Source organism: Tachysurus vachellii, chromosome 1 (genome assembly GCF_030014155.1).
Source record: "Tachysurus vachellii isolate PV-2020 chromosome 1, HZAU_Pvac_v1, whole genome shotgun sequence".
NCBI lineage: Eukaryota > Metazoa > Chordata > Actinopteri > Siluriformes > Bagridae > Tachysurus > Tachysurus vachellii.
The window spans coordinates 2,519,221-2,539,520 of NC_083460.1; the positions used below are offsets into that span (position 1 = coordinate 2,519,221).

At 40.7% G+C, this 20,300-nt stretch overlaps 2 protein-coding genes across 2 annotated transcripts; both read right to left on the reverse strand.

Annotated features, from left to right (window-relative positions):
- Positions 1-326: 326 nt before the first annotated feature.
- mb21d2 (Mab-21 domain containing 2) lies at positions 327-8,943 on the reverse strand. The gene is made up of 2 exons (XM_060867626.1): positions 8,589-8,943; positions 327-3,741 (listed from the first exon to the last, which is right to left on the reverse strand). The coding sequence occupies exons 1-2, from the start codon at positions 8,881-8,883 to the stop codon at positions 2,471-2,473; spliced, it is 1,566 nt and encodes a 521-aa protein (XP_060723609.1). The 5' UTR covers positions 8,884-8,943; the 3' UTR covers positions 327-2,470.
- Positions 8,944-10,995: 2,052 nt separating this feature from the next.
- On the reverse strand, positions 10,996-19,626 carry crfb16 (cytokine receptor family member B16). Its single transcript, XM_060867639.1, has 7 exons — positions 19,455-19,626; positions 17,575-17,698; positions 14,621-14,805; positions 13,525-13,649; positions 13,284-13,425; positions 12,109-12,260; positions 10,996-11,949 (listed from the first exon to the last, which is right to left on the reverse strand). The coding sequence occupies exons 1-7, from the start codon at positions 19,519-19,521 to the stop codon at positions 11,821-11,823; spliced, it is 924 nt and encodes a 307-aa protein (XP_060723622.1). The 5' UTR covers positions 19,522-19,626; the 3' UTR covers positions 10,996-11,820.
- Positions 19,627-20,300: the final 674 nt, after the last annotated feature.

Below are 20,300 nucleotides of genomic sequence, written 5' to 3' on the forward strand. Positions count from 1 at the left end.
TTTATTTTTACAGAAAATGCAGCTTTAATCTAAAGTTTCATTTTGGTTACTGAGGTTTATTTAAAAAATAAAGTTAGTAATTATGTCAAAAGAAGGTTCTCACGAGGATATCGAGACAAATGTGTGTGTTTGTGTGTGTGTTACAGAGCGAAGGTCAGCGATATTACATCACAAAAGATGCAGATTCATCAAGTATAAGGAACAAAGAGTGTGTGTGAGTGTGACTGTGTGGTTAAAACGCTACAGTGTCATGAAATCTCTCGAGAATAGAATGTGTGTGTGTTTGTGTGTGTGAGAGAGAGAGAGAGAGAGAGAATACACAGCACTTGCGTTATTATATGCCCTGGTAAGCAAGTTTATTACCTTTCCATATTTGCACACCGATGCACACTGAAACCGACGCAAAATCCGTGACTCCTCCAAACTGCCACGTTCTAATACGGTGTTAGACAGCAAGCACGTGAGCGACAGTGTCGGGAAAATAAGACTATTTATAAATAATAGATCAGGAAGTGACGTGATCAGTGTAACGATACTGAGATGTTTTGGTCCCATAATCATGTGTCTGTGAATTCTAGCTCTAATGTTTTTCAGTCTTTTACAGATATATATATATATATTAATGAGAAAACATAAAAAGATGGTGAATAGGCTACATGGGAAATCCTGCTGCTCTTGTAGGGAATCGTTTCCTTCATTAGATATAGTTCGAAGGTTGCATGCAGCAGCGGCTCATCCGTAGATAACGGAAACTTTAAAAATCACTGAAATACTAATCAGCTATTTTAAGTGACTAATTATTTAAAAGGAATGTCACTAATCGAAAGATGTTAATCGATTTTATGTTAATTAGAGCGTGTAGCTCTGAGTGGTCCGTTTGGAGTTATTAGCACACCTAGTGGCCACAAATGGGAACTGCAACGAGCGCTAGTGATGAAAGTAATGCCAGGGTTGCCAGGGTTGCGCAGAAATCCGTCTGCCAAAATGTTTTATTTCCACAAACAAAGGAAAACTCTTATACGCAAAGAGCTGATGCGGGTGTGAGTTTTTATTCCATTCAAACAGGAGCCACACCTGATTCCACCTGTTTGATTAACTTCTTTTTTTAAATCCTTTATTTGTCACAGCTACATTTCAAAAAGAAGTTCTTTCTTCGCATATCCCAACTTTGGAGGTAGGGGTCAGAGCAAAGGTTCAGCCATGATACAGCACCATTGGAGAAGACAGGGTTTAGGGCCTTGCTCAAGGGCCCAGATTCTTAAAATGTAGTTGGAAGGTTTTGTGAAACCTGGCAACCCTGATATCTCTTACATCACAGCATTGCACACCATCAACTGGAAACACACATGCCATATTGAAACAAACTATTCGACTGTATTCTGTATGACAATGTGGACTCTCAAACTGCCTGTAATGAGGTTACTATTAAAATCCGTTAGCCTACAGCATAGCATAGCAAATCAAGCACGATAGCCTCTTGACTCTCTGCCTTTTCGTTATTAACGACTTCTACCGCTACGAGCCGCTGCTGTTTGTAACGTGCAGGTTCCAGTCACTTTAGTGCAAAACTAAAAGACAGATTTTGTTCACAACATCAAAAACATTCAAATACAATCTTTTTTTTTTTTCTTCTTTACAAGTGAAACAATTCTGGAGAAACTAGAACTTCTCATCATTGAAACCTCCTCGCTTTAGGACGAATGATACGTTTCTTTACAATATGCACGTTTGGATTTGATTACGATGGTTAGTCAAAATTGTTGGCGGCAATTTTAAAAAGTTAAATGATTTTAAAAATGAACTTTCTTACATTTTTGATAGCAGCGGTGCTTTGGAATCTTACACAGCAGACACATAGTAAAGTTGCATTCTTCTGACTGGCAACATACAGCTTGTATAAAAGCCTCTTGCTGTAATTGTACTTGTCATTAATTGCACTTAAAGTTGTATTTTGAGTGTTCTCCATTAGCCAGATATATAAAAAAAATGGCCCTTTTTTTTTTACATATCATTGTTTTGAAACTTTTTTGTAAAGTGTTCGTCCATAAAAGTAACACGATAAGAACGAACATGATAGAAAGCTTTTGAAGGACTAACTAGGAAAGACAGGATTTTGATTCGTTATTCGTCGTCTCTAGACTTCTTCAGTATTCGCTATCGTGGGTGTTGTTTACAGTATTTCCAGCTGCTGCGGCAAAATTCTTGCCTGGACATGGCAAAAAAAAGACATTTTCATTTACAATGCATTAGGATGTGCACAGCAGTTTTAAATGTCCATGTACACATCAGACAAAATTATTACGAGTTCTCTACTTCCAGAAGGCTTTAGATGTTGGTTTGGCCACGCTTTCAGTCTGCGCTTCTACCAGAGAACATTCTCCAACACCACACTGCACGTCGGATCTCTGCGTAACAGATAGGTTTCCTTCAATACCGCTTCAGATGACTGCATGGAAAGGTTCCCTGGGTCTTAGAAGAACTTATCGTCGATGCGGAAGTGTGGTCGTGAGACATCATCTGGGTTGATAAACACTGAAATGGACTTTCCTGGGTTCTCTGTGACCAATTGCTGGAGTTTTTTAGCTAGCCGGTCATCAGGTTGTTGGTGATCAGAAGAGGAAGCATCGGTTTGTGGTGAAGGCAGGCCAGAGGAACTTCCACGCCTCTGCATTTCTTGGGTCAAGCGGTTGGCACTCTTTGCTTGATCAATGGTAGCACGAAGGTGTTCGGCCGGGTCAGAGCGAACCAGTGCCAGTTTGCGTGCGTGAAACATCACCGTGTCGTCGCACAGGTGCTCAAACATGTTGCACTGTGGGATGAAATAATTGGGGCAGCACTTGTTGACGAGGCAGTGCTGCAGGTCATCGATAAGACCCAGCAAAAAATGAGCAGCAAAGTCTTCTTGTGCCAAGTAGTTTGCTGGCAAGCGGTCACAGGCCCATAGCATTATGCTGCGCAAGTGGTAGGGCCCAACAGCCATAGGTTGGGCAAACATCTTGACAATAATGGCTTTACAGGCTTGGTATGCTTGCATTAGACCTGGTGAGATGCACTTCTTTAGCTGAACCTCACTGCGGGCGAAGGATAGCCGCCATTCATTTTCCCTTCGACCGGAAACCGAACAAGCGGGAAGCAAGTAGAAACCACTTATGACCTCCTCTTCTGTGATCTTCCCATCCCAGAAGTGATTCTCCATTAGCCAGCTTTGAGCAACCGCAGGCCAACCTTTGAATGACACCACCGGTACAATGTCATACAGCATACGGCTGCTGCCCACTCCAAGGATCATTGAGAGAAGCGTGCTGTGGCGCTCCACCCGTTCCACCCTCGGCATTCCTCGCTGCGGCTTTCGCTGCACCTCGGCCAGCACCAGCGCCACCGCTTCCTGGAACCAGTCGGCCACCAGTGTGGGCGAAAAGAAGTAGTTTGTGGTGCCGTTTATGTGGTCCGCCATCATGCAGCAGTCCCTCCAGCGTGTAATGGTGCCTTCGTCAAATAACCGCAGGCTGAGCCAGGAATGACCCAGTGCTGAGTGGCGCATGTCCAGGGTGACGGGCTGGTTGCGGTCATGCAGCTTCAGCGCAGGCACCAGCAACGTGAAGGCCATGTCAAAGTCTGAGCCACGGTTATACACTCCCAGTTTGTCCAGATCCATGTCCACGACACCATCACGAACTCCACCCGACAACAGCAGGTACTCGTTAGCAACCGGCAACTTCTGGTCGAGCTTCTGCACCATACCTGAGAGTGGTGGGATGGAGAATGAAAAAAGTGAAAGAGAAAGGGAAAGATGGGAAATCAAACATTAACAAAGTTGTAATGAACATGAGTTGCCTTGCATATATTTCATATATTTCTACATACATCAACCACTTAGTGGCACGTCCTACCGACACGCTTCAAAAAGTAAAGCAATCGCTATCTCTAGCATCTGTTTCCAGAGGATCAATACAAGGACCTGAAAGAGAACACCAGTGCTGGGAAAAGGCAGTCAATCAATACAGAAGGAACCTAAAGTCCTCTACAGTTGTCTGCAGAGAAAAGGGTGTGGACACTAGCATCTACTGTACTGTATATAGTAGAGACTTACAAATAAATGCACCCTATAAACTATTTTTACAAACATGTACCAATATATTCGAGTGTTTAAAATAATTACACAGTGCTCAAGGATTGTTGAGCTTTTTTAAACCACTGCTCGACAGGGCGTAGGGATGGATTCGAATATCAGATCAAGACCGTTTGAGACAAAGACCTTGTATATCATGAACAGTGATACAGTCCATGAATAGACTTTGTATTCTGTTACTAGAGTCCTTTTCCATTTCTGATCTCTGTCCTTTAACTTTCCTTCAGCTCGGGTAATAAACAGTGTATTTCAAGTATAGCACCAGTGTGTGTTACTGTATGCGGAAGAAGAAGACTAAGTTGCGAGCAAAGGTTATGATGCGCTGATGCCTAATGGACATTACGTGACTTAGCAATCCTGTCTTAGCAATCTTGGTCAAGGCTCACACACAACACCATCTTTCACCTGGAGAGATCACAGATGATTTCTTCCCATCCCGAGGCATCCAGACATTGTACCAGCTCCGATCGTCTCCGTGCGATGAAGATCTCGGACCTCCACTGAGACGAGACCGACTCTGTGAGAATCCCGAGACATTTACAGATCTACCAGCTCCAGTTGGACTCTGTGATACTGAGGAGATGTGATCTCCATGTGATCCCTACACCAATACAACATTTGTCTGACTGTATATTTGTAATCACACCCCCAGTGTCACCCATATGAGGATGGGTTCCCCTTTGAGTCTGGTTCCTCTCAAGGTTTCTTCCTTTACCATCTAAGGGAGTTTTTCCTTGCCACTGCTGCCTGAGTCACCTCAGACTTGCTCATTGGGGATAAATACATATACATACATACATACACACTGTGAACTATATATATCTTGAATCTTTATTACATTAATTCTTTATACTTCTCCTTATGTTTACCTTCTGCTCCATGTTTATGTTCTGTAAAGCTGCTTTGAGACAATGTCCATTGTAAAAAGCGCTATACAAATAAACTTGAATTGAATTGAATTGAATTGAATTGAATTGAATTGAATTGAATTGAATTGAATTGAATTGAATTGAATTGAATTGAATTGAATTGAATTGAATTGAATTGAATAGGGGGGCACGGTGGCTTAGTGGTTAGCACGTTCGCCTCACACCTCCAGGGTCGGGGTTCGATTCCCGCCTCCACTTTGTGTGTGTGGAGTTTGCATGTTGCATGTCCCTGTGCCTTGGGGGTTTCCTCCCCCGGTCCAAAGACATGCATGGTAGGTTGATTGACATCTCTGGAATATTGTCCGTAGTGTGTGTGTGTGCCCTGCGATGGGTTGGCACTCCGTCCAGGGTGTATCCTGCCTTGATGCCCAATGATGCCTGAGATAGGCGCAGGCTCCCTGTGACCTGAGGTAGTTCGGATAAGCGGTAGAAGATGAATGAATGAATTGAATAGATGAAGAACACCTGATCCCCAAATCCCACTTTCTCAAGAAACCGAGCCATCGGTGTTTCTTTCTGCACTATTTTGTAAGGAAAAGACTAATCTGCAAATAGAACTGCTGGTACAAAGATTGTAGTTCCTAACAGTCATTTATCTATCGCGAATAAATTCTTACAGACACAATATACTGTAACTGAGCTCACAATAGTTTCCTCTTTCATTCTCACTGGCTGTTGCTAATTCCTATCCTTTGCTATTTCTTTCCAAAGTGATTAGACTACAAGATTAATCTCTGAGACACTCAGAGAGTGAGAAAAAATATCCTTGCTAAACCTCTCACATTACAAAAGCAGCCACCACACAGTAATTCTTCATCATGCTGTTGAGGGTTGTCTGAAATCCTGAAAAAAAAAAGTCTGCGACGGGGAAATTGTGTTGTCTGTATTCAGCATAAGAGCTTATCGCGCTTTGACCTCAGAACAGCGTTAATGGCTGAGCAGATCCGCGAGTGGCCGGAGTAAAACAGCTACGACGTCCTTTCCGAGACGGTACAGATCCATGCCAAGTGCTCTATAATCTCATTGATCCTTATTGCAATTGCAATTGTACACGAGATCATGTCTGAAACATACAGGAAGGAATAAAATAAAGCATTTCCATTGGGTGTTAAAGTGAGACTGACTTTCACGCTCTGAAACTTAAGATTGTATAAGACAATAAATGATTACGACGTCCTAAAGGGACTGTCTGGTCTTTCTCAGAGCATTCAGTTATAGAAGAATGTGAAAAAAAAAAAAGCCTTTCCAGGAGGAAAAAAAATCCCTGGATCATTCACAGTATTCAACCCCCTGTTGATCCTCTTTCAAAGTCTTTCTCACTTGTGTTTTAAAAACACCCAGTGTCACTTTTGTTCTGGAGTCTTTGATTTAAATGAGCCGCCAGCCAATCAGAGAGCCCGCTGTCTGAACTGAGCCGTGTTGAATGGTTGAGATTTAGAGTGTGGGAACAGTGTCCATCTGTGTGTGTGTTTATGAGAGAATGGGAAAGAAGGAGCTGTAGATCACTCGCGCATCAGAGGACATGAGGTTCCCACAGATGGCTCCATGCTGTCACACTCCCTCCCGCCTGGGCTGGAGACCAAAAAACATAGCAACATAGGCCTACTGAGTTGCCACTGAAAATAGCCACAGCAGTGAAGGTGTCAGTAGTCAGTCGCATGTCTCTGGAATGTCCAGAATTAGCGCTGAGTTTTATTGAAATAAAGATGATACTTTGCATGAGACTCTCAGTAAACAATATCCTGTTTTTCCTGAGGTCATTTTAGTAAAGATCTATCAGCAAAGTGATTCTTTTATTTCTAAAAATTGCACAAACCCAACCATATCGTTAAAGCTACCGACCGAACACGGCGTGGCACGTGCTCCAAGATTAACATGGCTAATAAACTTACAGCACAGATGATGCAGACGAACGATCTCACAGTATTACAGTATGTGGTAGATTTCCTGAATCTAACATACGAATATCGACACGGCGGAGTTTTCTTTTAGGCAACGTTTAAGTAAACGTATAAGTGGAAGAAGTGGAGTCTCTGGTGTCAGCGGTCAACTATACACAGTGTCTAAAAACCTAGGTTATTCCTTACATAAAGCATGTTCTTGTCAGTATTATTTTGGATTATTCATATTATACTCATTCATTCATTCATTCATTTTCTACTGAGAACATGCAAACTCCACACACACAAGGCGGAGGCGGGAATCGAACCCCCGACCCTGGAGTTGTGAGGCGAACGTGCTAACCACTAAGCCACCGTGCCCCCCCCTCATCTTATACTCACTTGAGTGTTATTGAAATTTTTCTGTCTCATCCATTCAATAACTGCATGTTATACATCAACAGAATGAGATCCTGTGCATTATATTTGTTTTGTTAAAAAATTGACCGTTGAACTCGATCCACTCTGACATCATTCAGTTCATTAATTAAAAACAGCAGGTTTTAACTCGTTATGGCTGAAGTACGTTTATAAGTAGCAACTTTACGACTTGACGTTTAACCGAATCGAATGTTTTTATAATTTTATTGAAGTATAATTTATCACCCGGTACTCAGTTACTGTTCAGACATCAGTATCTAACACTATACCTAAAATACACCTTGATATCAGGATGCGACTGCATGTAAGTGTGAATAAAGTCATCTAGTAAGATTAAAGTTCTCTCCGTTCTGCAACAGGTAGGCTGTTCACGGGGCAAACAAATCTTTACAACCGCCTCCATAACTGTAGTTTTATAGCCAAACACCCTGCGACGCTGCATTACAACTCACCTTCGTCCCTTTCAAGACTAATAAACCATCCTGTCCAATCAACCCGAAACAGCTGTCACGGGCCGCATCCCAACCCGCACGCTATCCTACGAAATACTATCCGCTATAGACGCGGTAATATTTTGACATGATGTTTAGTGTTGCAGTATGCGACTTGAGATGCAGTCTTAGTCATGCTGTTCTTGGAGCGACAGTAAATCACAGCCACACGTCTCACACCAACCCAGAGGTCCTGCTGTCACTGGGATTCAAACAAACAGGGATTTTTTTTTAAACTAAGAAATCTGATTCCAGTTATTTAAGGTGAATGAATGTAACAATAATAATAGCAATAATATATACAGTTAATGCCCTTTTAAGGGTTTTTTTTTGACAGAAGGTAAAAGAGAATTCAACATGTGGCAATAATCATTTTAATCCCCTGCAACATGATGGGGATTATGAGAAAGTGGAATTCTGCCTCCAGGAAAGGGGCCGAATTCGTTAGAAATGATAAGAAAATCACCACTAAGACTTTTTGTTTTTTGGGGTTGAAGGTAAAGACAGTGTGATAAGGACTGTGATGAAACATTGTAGTGTTTATGCAAATCGAAATGTTAATAAAAACCTTCCCATTTTCCCGGCGCACGCATGCAAACGATATTGTTGATTTCCACACCGGAAATCCTCTCAATCTTAATGAGAATCATTTAGTCCTCTGTGTGTTATTATGATTGTTATACTGATTTGATTTTATGAGCGTTAAATCCTTCCTCACCGAGCATGGAGAAGATGAAGTCCTTGGCCGTGTGGATCTCCAGTGCGCGCTGGTCGTCGTATTCGCGCTGATCGTGTTTGCTGAATTCTTGGATGAATCGGTTCAGTTCGTCCATCCTGCTTCCGGACCTGAAATCGAGCTCCGGTGCGCAGACGAGCCGGTTGTTGATGGTGTTGTTGGCTGCAGCAGTCGGGCTGCTGCTGCTGCTCGCTGATCCGCTCCGGCCGCTCAGCACAGGCGCCGCCATCTTCACCATAGAAACAGCAGGCCGCCGCTCCGGTGCCCTCCTCTTCATTCACCGCGCGCGATCCGCGCCCTGCCCAAACCGGAGCACACTGCGCATGCCCAACAGCCCGCCTGCTGACATCACAGTGAATAACGTTTCATTACAACAACACAAGCAGCAGCAGCAAATCGTTTTCCAAACGTAGCTTCACGTTTTGATGGAAAATCATCGTCACGTTCATCAACATCAAACTCCAAATCCTCAACCTAAAGGTTTTGGAAGGTTTTGGAGGTTCCCAAGTGCGCACTCATTGGGAACGGTGTGTAATAATAGTCAACATCTTGATGACGCTGTTGCTATAGAAACAAAATGATGTGTAAACAAACAAACAAAACAAACAAAAATGTGTGTTAATGTTTTAATATAAAAGCGTCAGAGCTTTTACAGAAAATAAATCAACAACTTCTGGCCAATCAGAATCCAGAACCCAGCTGCATGGTGGCACTAACAGAAAGTGTTCAACTTAAAATGTGTTTTGTAGAAAGTTGGTTTGATTTGATTTGATTTTATTATAAATTCTTTTTCCCTGAAAGATCTGTGGAAGTAATGACTGGGAGAGAAACTTTCAGATCCAAGGCTGTAAATTTAGCAGTTAGGAGCACATTAATAAAACTGTTGTTTGTTCTCGAGCCTCTGAGAAACCACTCGTTGCCTTGGATACAGCATGTTTTTTTTTTTTTTTAAGGATGGAGGGTGTTTGACCATACGGCTCGTCTTGGAGGAGTCGCGTGTCGTTACTCTTCCTCCTGAACATATTGCATTACCTGCCTCTGAACCTAAACCTCCACCCCGAGAGGAAGCGCATTGATTTTTCCACACTGTAGTAACCTCATCATGTCAGCCAGTTCCTTCCTCAATCAGATTATCATCGCTCCGTCTCATCTAATGGCTTAACACACACCTTTTTCCTTCTCTCCATCTCCCACATTCTTCCTCACTTATAGTAGATTGGTTTATGTCACGTGATGTGTTGGGTACAGACATGACCTGAGCCGAAGGATGTCGGTGAAGACATCAGAGAGATTTTAGCATGAATTGAGCGAGGGTAAGTCAAGTAGAACGCCACTCTTTTGTGCTTTTCAATTATTTATCAAGGGAAACTTTAATTTGTGAATTCCTGAACCATAGAAGGCGATAAAGGTATAAAATTAGCTATATGAAAATGGTGGGGGGCACGGTGGCTTAGTGGTTAGCACGTTCGCCTCACACCTCCAGGGTTGGGGGTTCGATTCCCGCCTCCACCTTGTGTGTGTGAAGTTTGCATGTTCTCCCAGTGCCTCGGGGGTTTCCTCCGGGTACTCCGGTTTCCTCCCCCGGTCCAAAGACATGCATGGTAGGTTGATTGGCGTCTCTGGAAAATTGTCCGTAGTGTGTGATTGTGTGAGTGAATGAGAGTGTGTGTGTGCCCTGTGATGGGTTGGCACTCCGTCCAGGGTGTATCCTGCCTTGATGCCCGATGACGCCTGAGATAGGCACAGGCTCCCCGTGACCCGAGGTAGGTCGGATAAGCGGTAGAAAATGAGTGAGAGAGTGAGTGAAAATGGCATATTTTTATTAAACCATTGGATTGAAGTTGGTTGTTGATTCATTCCTGAGGAACATCGTTAGTGTTGGTAATGTGTATATACAGTATATGTTGTATATTTTATATATTAAGCGCAAGACGTTCAGCACAAACACACACCCCAAAAATGTTAATATCAGGTTAAAATCTTCATTTTTTTTCTCAGATGTTCAGAAAGACATAATTGACACAGACCAATATAACAGTTTATTAGATATAATCGTTCTTTTTATTTCTTTTTTTATACACATGTTTATAGCTCATACACAAAGACTCACTTCGTTCCGCTCTTTTTGACGAATGGTTTTAGCAGAAAATCAAGTTGAGTTACACACATGAAGTGAAAAGTCGACACCGAAATGTTACCTGTAGACTTTCAGCACCACACAAACAGCTGCATGTAATACGTTTAGTCTCATTTAAGTTCGATTCTGTCCCTGAAGTTGATTTTTCACGTGAGCAAAAAGGAATATTTGGACAATGATGCTTTAAAAAAAAAATCAATATGATGCTAAGAATTAAGGAATCATTCTTCTAAAAAAAAATATTTGGTCTGGAAACTCAAGTTAAGTGACAAATTAGACCGACCCTGTTTATGCAGAGCTTAAATATTTATATTATTATTAACATCACTTTTAAATTGAAGTCACTGACTCCCTAAATGCCAATCTGGTCAATCAGACGTTGTTGGTCTCAATCAGACATTTTGCTTAGCTTCAGTCAGACATGTTTGATGTTGATTAGCAATGTTTGGTGTTGATTAGACATGTTTGGTGTTGATTAGACATGTTTGGTGTTGATTAGACATGTTTGGTGTTGATTAGCAATGTTTAGTCTTGATCAGATGTGTCTGTTGCCGTCAAAAGACGTGTTTGGTGTTAATCAGACATTTTTTTTGGTGTCAGTCAGACATGGTTGGCATCAGTAAGGCATGTTGTTAGCCGTCAGCAGAGCAGAATCCAAGGGCCGTGCTATCACCCGTCTTGTTCATACAAGACCTCACCGCAATTGGCTAGTGTCACTGTGACTGACAGAGAGGAGAGAAAGAGGATATTCCTCCCACCATGAGAACATGGACAATGTTTGCTTCCTTTGCTCTCGGGCCTGACTGTCTGCGGCATCGCCACGATTCGCTCTCACAATCTCCACGTGAACGAGATCCTTCAAAAAAGTCTATTCTCTGCATTTTTTCCACTCACACCACACGTGGTTCTTCAGTTCCTCTGTGATGTCTCATAAATAGACACATGATATCAGAAGGTTTTTTCTTTGCGTCACTAAAAACATCCTTCAGACTAGCATCATGATGAATGCTATTGAAATCATGCTTCATAAATATGTAAGTGGGGACCAGGTGTCACCCTCGTGGACTCATTACTTCATCACACGTCGTCTTGGTCTCTGACGTTCTCTCCGTTCTCATCTTGCGATGGGTCTAGCAGAGAAACAGTGTGTGTCGATTCATGCAGGGCCTTGTTGAGTAATATCGGGGTGCTTTTTGACCAGTCGAGCTAAGGAAAGTGAAACAATAAGTAATTGTTCAGGAAGGTTTATTAAGAAATGACCAGCTTGCTCGATTCCTGTGTTTAACATGTCGAAATGTTTTTAAGCAAAACTAACAGCTTGATGGTGCGTTTAACTTGTTCTTCAGTAAACACAGATATACTCACCAGAGCTTTAGGCATCGCCTCTTTCTTATACACAGACTTCCGGATCCAGAGGCTACAGCGTGGTGTAATTAACCCCAGAATCAAAGCCAGCATGAGGCTTAACGTCACAGCGATGCCAGCGGCGAGCGGTATGAGCCACGAAGGTGTCGGTTCTGTGGGAATATTATTATTATTAGATCAACACGTTTCCTTCTTCTATAACATCACAGCCCTGTACCATAAATAACAGGTTTCTATTAAATGGCCTGCTGCTAATACGTGATCGTTGCTATGGTAACACCTCATCCATACTGTAGCAACTTGTACTGTATTGTGGACGCTACACGTAATCAACGACAAATAATATAGCAATTTTATTTTATTTATTTATTTATTTATTTATTTATTTATTTATTCATTTATTTATTTATTTATTTGGTTTTGTTTTCTGTTAATTAAAATAGCAACATTTAACCCTGTCACTATGAACGGGTTAGAGACTGTAGCAGTGAGGAAAAGACATGAGACAGAGACGGAGGTAGCAGAGATGAGGATGTTGAGGTTCTCTTTAGGAGTGACGAGGATGGAGGGGATTAGGAACGAGCTCATCAGAGGGACAGATCAGGTCGGCTGTTTTGGGGACAAGGACAGAGAGACTAGATTGAGATGGTTTGGACATGTACAGAGGAGGGAGATGTTATATTGGTAGAAGGATGTTGAAGATGGAGCTGTAGGTAAGAGGTCAAGAGGAAGGACAAAGAGGAGATATATGGACGTGTTAAATGAGGACATGAAGGTAATTAGAGAATAGAGTTTGGTGGAAACAGATGATTCGCTGTGATGACCCCTTGACGTTTTGTCTAATCATTTTTTACTATAATTTTCATACTGAGATGAATCCAAACTCTCGAACTTATAATAAAGAGCTCATGAGATTTTTTGCAATCTCATCAGGGTTAGGAGATTTTGTGTCCACAGAAATGAACGCAAAACCAAGTAAACTCTGCGACACTTAGAGGATCTTGCAGTGTTTCAGAACGGTGGCCGAATTGCCGCAGACTCAGGTGGAGACGTGTACAGTAAGTACGATACTACACTGCTGTTGAATTCTTTATTTTGTAGTCAAGAGAAAGCACTGAAGGTCATTTTTCTTCAGCTCTGAAAACTGTTATCAATGAAGATAAAATAAAACTCACCACGGACACGGACGCATCTATATGTGCTGTTTCGCTTGTTGCTGAGGTCCAGTACAGCCTCGGCTCTCAGACAGTACGTTCCTGCTCCTCCCTGACCGACACGGTGATGGAACATTTGGCTTGTTATCTCAGTAACGGAGGCCTGGAAATCAGACGCATGAGCAGCAGTTTGTGAGAATAACCAAGTATTTTTAGTTGTATTATTCAGATAGTAAGATGTTGCCAGCTGAAGATGACTTACATTCTCCTCATCTCCTTCCTTCCAAATTTGAAGGTTTATGTTGATGTGATTTTGACGTTCACCAAAGTAAACTTCGATTAGGCCGTCTTTTGTATTCACATCCATTTGTGGAGCCAGCAGCACAGCTGAGAGGAGAACAAAGATGTTAGATGTTAAGGTCCAAAAATCCTTTTTTTTTTTTTTTTTTTTTTTAAGAAAGTGAGTAATATGAGTAAGAAAACATCCTTCAATTTTGCTTTAACTTTCTTGATTAATAAAGAAAAAATAAAACGTCAAGGCATGCTTTTATATTAATGGTGTTATAACCTTCTACTTTTTATCCGTTTACAGTTACATTTAAATTCCTCCAATGGTAGATAACTTGCTGCTCCTTACAAAATACAAAGCACTGACACCGGAGACTCCTTCAGAAAATGTTAAACAAACTTCTCCTTACAGGAAACTTCTTTTAATATCCTCATAAGGGGTGTTATTGTGAATGGGCTGTTACCATAGCAACAATACCTTCTGACCAAACAAGGATTGAGAATTCAAACAGTTCTGTGGTATAATAATAATAATAATAATAATAATAATAATAATAATAATAATAATAATTGCAATAATAATAATAATTTTATTATAATTTTATTATAATATTATTGCTATTATTATTATTGTTATTATTATTATTATTGTTCTTGTTGTTGTTAGTTTTTTAAATTAATTTTATATTAATTGTTTTCATTTTAATCATTAAAAAAATCATATAATCATTTTAATAATACTACTAATACTACTACTACTACTACTACTACTAATTATTATTATTGTTGTTGTTGTTGTTGTTGTTGTTATTTTTTTTTTATTAATTTATATTAATGTTGTTTTCAATTTAATCATTAAAAAATCCATAGAATCATTTTAATAATAATAATAATAATAATAATAATAATAATAATAATAATAATAATAATAATAATAATTCCCACAGAACCGATTATTGTTGTTGTTGTTGTTGTTGTTGTTGTTTTAAAATTAATTTTATATTAATGTTGTTTTTTATTATTTAAATGATTAATTAATTCTCCTTATGTAAGGTAGGGTGATGCCTCACTGTCTCTGCGGTTGAAGGACTTCGGGAGCTGAGTCCACAATGTCGAGTCGTTACACCGAGCTAGCACGCTGATGTTGTAATCGGAGTCTGAGCTCAAGGCGACGGTCAGGTCACACTCAGTCCGGACGATGTTGCCACACGAGGGTTCGTCCTGCCACCTGGCATTCTGCATGTATTCAAACTCACTGCACAAGAAACCAAAGCCATGAAGTCTAATAAAGCTGTGACGCACGTCATTATTATAATACACAAATAATCCGTGTCAACTTTCTTGGGAAAAACAATAGAAGTAATTAAAAAGTTCACTAGATAAGACACTCATGCATCAGACATTTTTAATACGAGTTTGTTTTTCTTTACATTCTGCTATAGAGAACACCAAGGTGCCGTCAGTGATGTGCTGCACGAATGCAATGCGACAATTAATAACTCGACATACACAATAAACACTGGGCTTCTTTTTCCTCCCAGGCAAATTCCTGAAAAATTGCTCAATCAGGTTTCGCAAGAGTGTCGTTTTAATTGAACTTAAACAGAAACTAACAGAAATTATTCTGTCAAAGATTTTCTTAAATTGCTGCTAAAGCTTTCTCTAAGGGAAGATCAGTAATGTGAGTTATATCGACTTAATGATCAAATCTGATATTTTCTTTTGGCCTAATTACGGTTTCATCGTTTATTAAGCGTGTTCGTTTTTAATTCATCGGTTTATATCTTTTTTTAATTACTTGTAGAACGGTTGATAGATTGTTGTATAAATGAGTGAAAAGTTTGAAATTTGATCAAATATTGTCCTCGATTTAGGATCCGACCTGTTTTACTTTACTCACGATACATTAATAATAGATTAATTCATGCTTCACTTTGAATAGAATTATTTCTTTATTGTTTTATCTATATTATTGATCGTGCCTTATTCATTTTTATCTGATGAGCAAATATCTGATCTACAGGGTGGAGAGATCTGATAAGATTAGTTTAAATTACAGTAGTTAAAAATAATTAAGCTCCACCTGTGAATGATTAGCAGCCCTGCCAGTTTCTGTCCGATGTAATTGCTGTGTTTTTCATACCATCGTGGGCGACATTTTACACACGTATTAACCCTCTAATTCTATTGTGTCTTAGCCTAAATTCAGTCAAAGGTTATCTGATATCTACAGAGCTGGTAAAGTGAAGGGTTTATATCAGGCCCGGCTCCAGATATGAGATAAAAGGTGGGCCAAGTGATATTCCAGGTGGGCCGGTCGGAAGGGGTGGGGGGTGGGGGGGCGTTTGGGGTGTTCTTTAATGCTTTAATCTCTCATGTCTATAGTTTTCATACCATATATTTAAGATAATTGTTAGGGTTGTGGGGAGCACGGTGACTTAGTGGTTAGCATGTTCGCCTCACACCTCCAGGGTTGGGGGTTCGATTCCCGCCTCCACCTTGTGTGTGTGGAGTTTGCATGTTCTCCCCGTGCCTCGGGGGTTTCCTCCGGGTACTCCGGTTTCCTCCCCCGGTCCAAAGACATGCATGGTAGGTTGATTGGCATCTCTGGAAAATTGTCCCTAGTGTGTGTGTGCATGAGTGAATGAGAGTGTGTGTGTGTGCCCTGCGATGGGTTGGCACTCCGTCCAGGGTGTATCCTGCCTTGATGCCCGATGACCCCTGAGATGACGCCTGGCTCCCCGTGACCCGAGGTAGTTCGGATAAGCGGTAGAAAATGAATGAATGAATGAATGTTAGGGTTGTTTGTTATTGTCGTGTTTGTGTTTTCTTCATTTTTAACATTTTTTGTACTTTTTTCTTTTGACACCATCGGAAGCTGCAGATGAACTCGACTCATCCATTTCTCCGACCTCATTGCCGCAAATGGACGAGGAGGTGGTAGCTGTGTCCTGGAGAGCTAAAGTGGTTTTCTTTTGTCCTTTCGGAACAAGAAATCTGTACATGTTGTATTTTATTAGGCTATACTGTATATAGTGTGTTAATGAAGTTCACTAACAGTTCTAATAAAGTTACTGTGACTGTCGTTTATTGCTTTATAAGCACGTCCGTTTACCTCAAAGGTTGAGTGAATGTGAATGAATGAGCTAAGTCTGTCTGTCTGTCTAGGAGGGGAAAAAGGGGGTTGGGCAGAAATTAGAAAATAACGTATCTCGAGCTGAATTGAATATCGCACCAATTTTGTGATTGGCTGTTATGTGGTGTGGGGCCAGGCTGGGCCAAGCCTCTGATTGGGTGGGCCGGGCCCACTCTGGCCCCCCTGTGGAGCCGAGCCTGGTTTATATACAATTCTGTAAATATTAGGAGATTTTTCAGAAATCCTATGGACTTACTGGCTACATGAGAAATATATAACATCTCTGTGCATTACAGCTGTAGATATTTCGCAAAAGATATTTAACTAACTAGTAATAACTACTTTACTTTGTTTACGTATTCATGGCAACTTGCTCTTCTAATAATCTATAAAGCTTTTAAATGTGAGTAAATAAAACACTTGGGTAAGGGTTAGGGTTTAAACCCTAACCCTAACCCTAACCCTTACCCAAGTGTTTTATTTACTGAACATCCTGAACATCCCAAAACGTTTAATTCACTCATTTCTAACTGATGTTAAATAAACTTCTCCTTACAGAACTTTTGCATTAATCGCCACGTCAGTGGTTACTATAGAAACGCTATCGTATTAGAACGAGTGCATTAATTATAAACTTGCAAATGAGGTTAATAATCTCTTCTCTTTTGACCAATCGGGATCCAGAAACGTCACGGTGGTATAAAATGTACCGTGGAAATAATCCAATCCTAAATGAATATACTTGAAGAATTATTTTCTCCATTTAAATCCTAGCTGATGTCTTTTAACCCGTTAGACGTTATTTCTGGTCCTCGTTAGCTGAGCCCGTGATGCTCCTACAGAGCCTGGGGTGAACTTTGAGCTGGGTTCTGTGGTGTGTTTTCTCACCCCTGATACCGTACGGTGTAGCTGACAGAGAAGCAGGATTCATTCAGAGGGCTCCATTTCAGAATGTGCCTCATGTTCTCCGACTGTATCGAAACATTCAGTGATGCAGGCAGCAGTGCAGCATCTAAAGAGGGCACAGGTTCAGATCGTTAGCTTCGTAACTTATGTACGGTTTGATTGACACGTCCCTGAACCCCTTTCCCAGTACAATGGCATTGGAAATGGACTTCTCAATTAGACAACTGGACTCAATCAGTATAAACAAAATGTCTGATGTCGTGTCTGTGAGTCTGATCTAAAATAAATCAGGACTCTGTCGTTCTTTCAGCGTGTTTTAGACGTGTGTTTGTCCCTCTGTTGTTAATCTTACGCTGAATTTTAGCATTGAAGATAAATCTGAGCTGCTTTTTAGATGAACAAACACTCAGAAATGGGTTTGATATCAACGTTTATTCCGAAGATACAAACATTTGTGTGGAAAACAAAAGTTCTTGATTTTTTTGTTCTTGAAGTGAAACACAAGAAAGTCCTGAGTGCCTACATTCATTTGAGCTTATTAATAACACCACTGTGGAGTGAGTCATGACAAAGACGTTCAATCACACAATAAAATCAGGCAAAATACGTATATACATATATTTTTTACATATATTTTCATATTTTATATAGTTTTTATATAGTTTGTACTTTTTATTTATCTACCTCCTTTTGGTTTTATTTTTAATCCTTAATTCCATTCCTTTTTATGCTTGAATACCGGACAGACGTAAAAATCATTTCACTGCATGTCGTACTTCGTACGTATGCGTATGTGACAAAGAAAATTTGATTTGATTTGATTTGAGGTCAAATAATGGTCAAATAATGTTCAATGTGTATTTGATTTAAAAAAAAAAAGAAGCATCCAATAATATTTGCTTAATATTGGAATTGAATTATTGGAATCAATTATTTTAGCAATTTGAAGAAGGTCCAGCGTCTTGTTCCTCGGTAGGTTCCTCGTCTCAGTAAATTTCTCCATGCACTTCAACAGAGGAAGCACCTGCTTTCCTCACGCTCAACATTTCCATTTCGATTCACTTCCTTTTATAGTTCATAATTTCTGTGTGAATCGCTGCTGTTAATCGCAGTGCGGAGATCAGTTTGCACGTGACGATGAATCGTCTTCGTTCTTTATATCTGGGTTATAGTTTCATTTATAGATAAGACTGTGGTGAGGAAAAACTCCCTTAGATGGAAGAGGAAGAAACCTAAGAAGAACCAGACACCAAAGTGAACCTCATCCTCATTTGGGTGACACCGGTTGGTGCGATTATAAACTGTTATAAACACCAGAGAGCGTTATTATGAATAATGTCCTTTCTACAGTCTAATAATTGTGTATTGATTATGAAGCGCAGCCTTTATTTTGTCACATATACACTACAGCACAGTAAAGTTCTTTCTTCACATATCCCAATTTTCAGCCATAATACAGGACCCCAGGAGCAGTAAGGGGTTAAGGGCCTTGCTCAAGGGCCCAACAGTGGCAGCTTCGCAGTGCTGGGGTTTGAAACCTGATCCGCTGATCAACAACCCAGAGCCTCTACCACTTGAGCCACCGCTGCTCCTATAGGAAGCTGTTGTCCTCAAAGACCACATGGAGTTGGCATCTTCTGTTAGAACGCCTTCGTATATTTGTGTTTATTTCTATCAGTTCAGTTCATGCTTTTTTTGTTACACGTATATGTCTCGCTCAATTCAAAGCCGAGACATTTTGCGTCTGAAATTTGCTGCTCAAACTAATAACATGCTTATGTTCTTTTCTATTCTTCGCTAATTTATCAAAGTACAGAGGCTCCTGAGTTTACCTTCAGCATTAGGACTTAGACTGTACTTACGAGTACTTAGAGCGGTGATGAGGAACGCAGAGGTCACAGTCTCGATCAAGCTCCTCATCTGCAACATACCCTCCAAACCCCAGCATACATAGGAACATCCAGAAGAACGTGTGTGTCGTGTCTCTGAAACGTGTGTGTTGTGTCTCTGAAAGAGGTTTGTGACAGACGCAGTTTGTGTCTGTGTGTATGTGTGTGTGGTATGTGCGTTTAATTTGAAGGTGAAGTCATTAGGCTGTTACCTGCAAAACCTGTTTATAAGCCCCGCCCACCATTAAGCTTTGATTTAATCAGTGTCAAAAAAAAACGTGAGATCACGAGTGACGTTTTTGTGCTTGAAGCAATCTAAGAGGCAGTGAGTAAAAACATGAACCTGTCAGGGATTTAAAAAAAAAGAATAAAGTTTTTTTTTCTTGTGCTGAAAATGTAAACAGTGTGTGTGTGTGTGTGTGTGTGTTAGACTTGGTGAAGGAGGTTAGGCCTATGCATCTCTTGTCTTACTGAAAAGGGTGTGGTCTATATGAGTGTCAGTCTTGGTGAAGGGGGTGTGGTCTCTATTATTAGTCCTCATGAAGGAGGTGTGGCTTATATGTGTGTTAGTGTTAGTGAAGGAGGTGTGGCCTATGTGTGTGTCAGTCTCAGTCAATGTGGTGTGGCATATATGTGTGTCAGTCTCAGTCAGTGAGGTGTGGCCTATGTGTGTGTCAGTCTCAGTGAAGGAGGTGTGGCCTATGTGTGTGTCAGTCTCAGTCAGTGAGGTGTGGCCTATGTGTGTGTCAGTCTCAGTGAAGGAGGTGTGGCCTATAGGTGTGTCAGTCTCAGTGAAGAAGGTGTGGCCTATATGTATGT

Bases quoted from the DNA above. Each gene is read 5' to 3' on its own strand.
- mb21d2 (XM_060867626.1), bottom strand. From the start codon at position 8,883: ATGAAGAGGAGGGCACCGGAGCGGCGGCCTGCTGTTTCTATGGTGAAG. The intron at 3,742-8,588 runs GTGAGGAAGGAT...CACCACTCTCAG, and splicing joins CTTCATCTTCTCCATGCTCG to GTATGGTGCAGAAGCTCGAC.
- crfb16 (XM_060867639.1), bottom strand. From the start codon at position 19,521: ATGTTGCAGATGAGGAGCTTGATCGAGACTGTGACCTCTGCGTTCCTC. The intron at 14,806-17,574 runs GTGAGAAAACAC...TTTCTTGTGCAG, and splicing joins TACACCGTACGGTATCAGGG to TGAGTTTGAATACATGCAGA. The intron at 12,261-13,283 runs GTGAGTTTTATT...ATATTCCCACAG, and splicing joins TAGATGCGTCCGTGTCCGTG to AACCGACACCTTCGTGGCTC.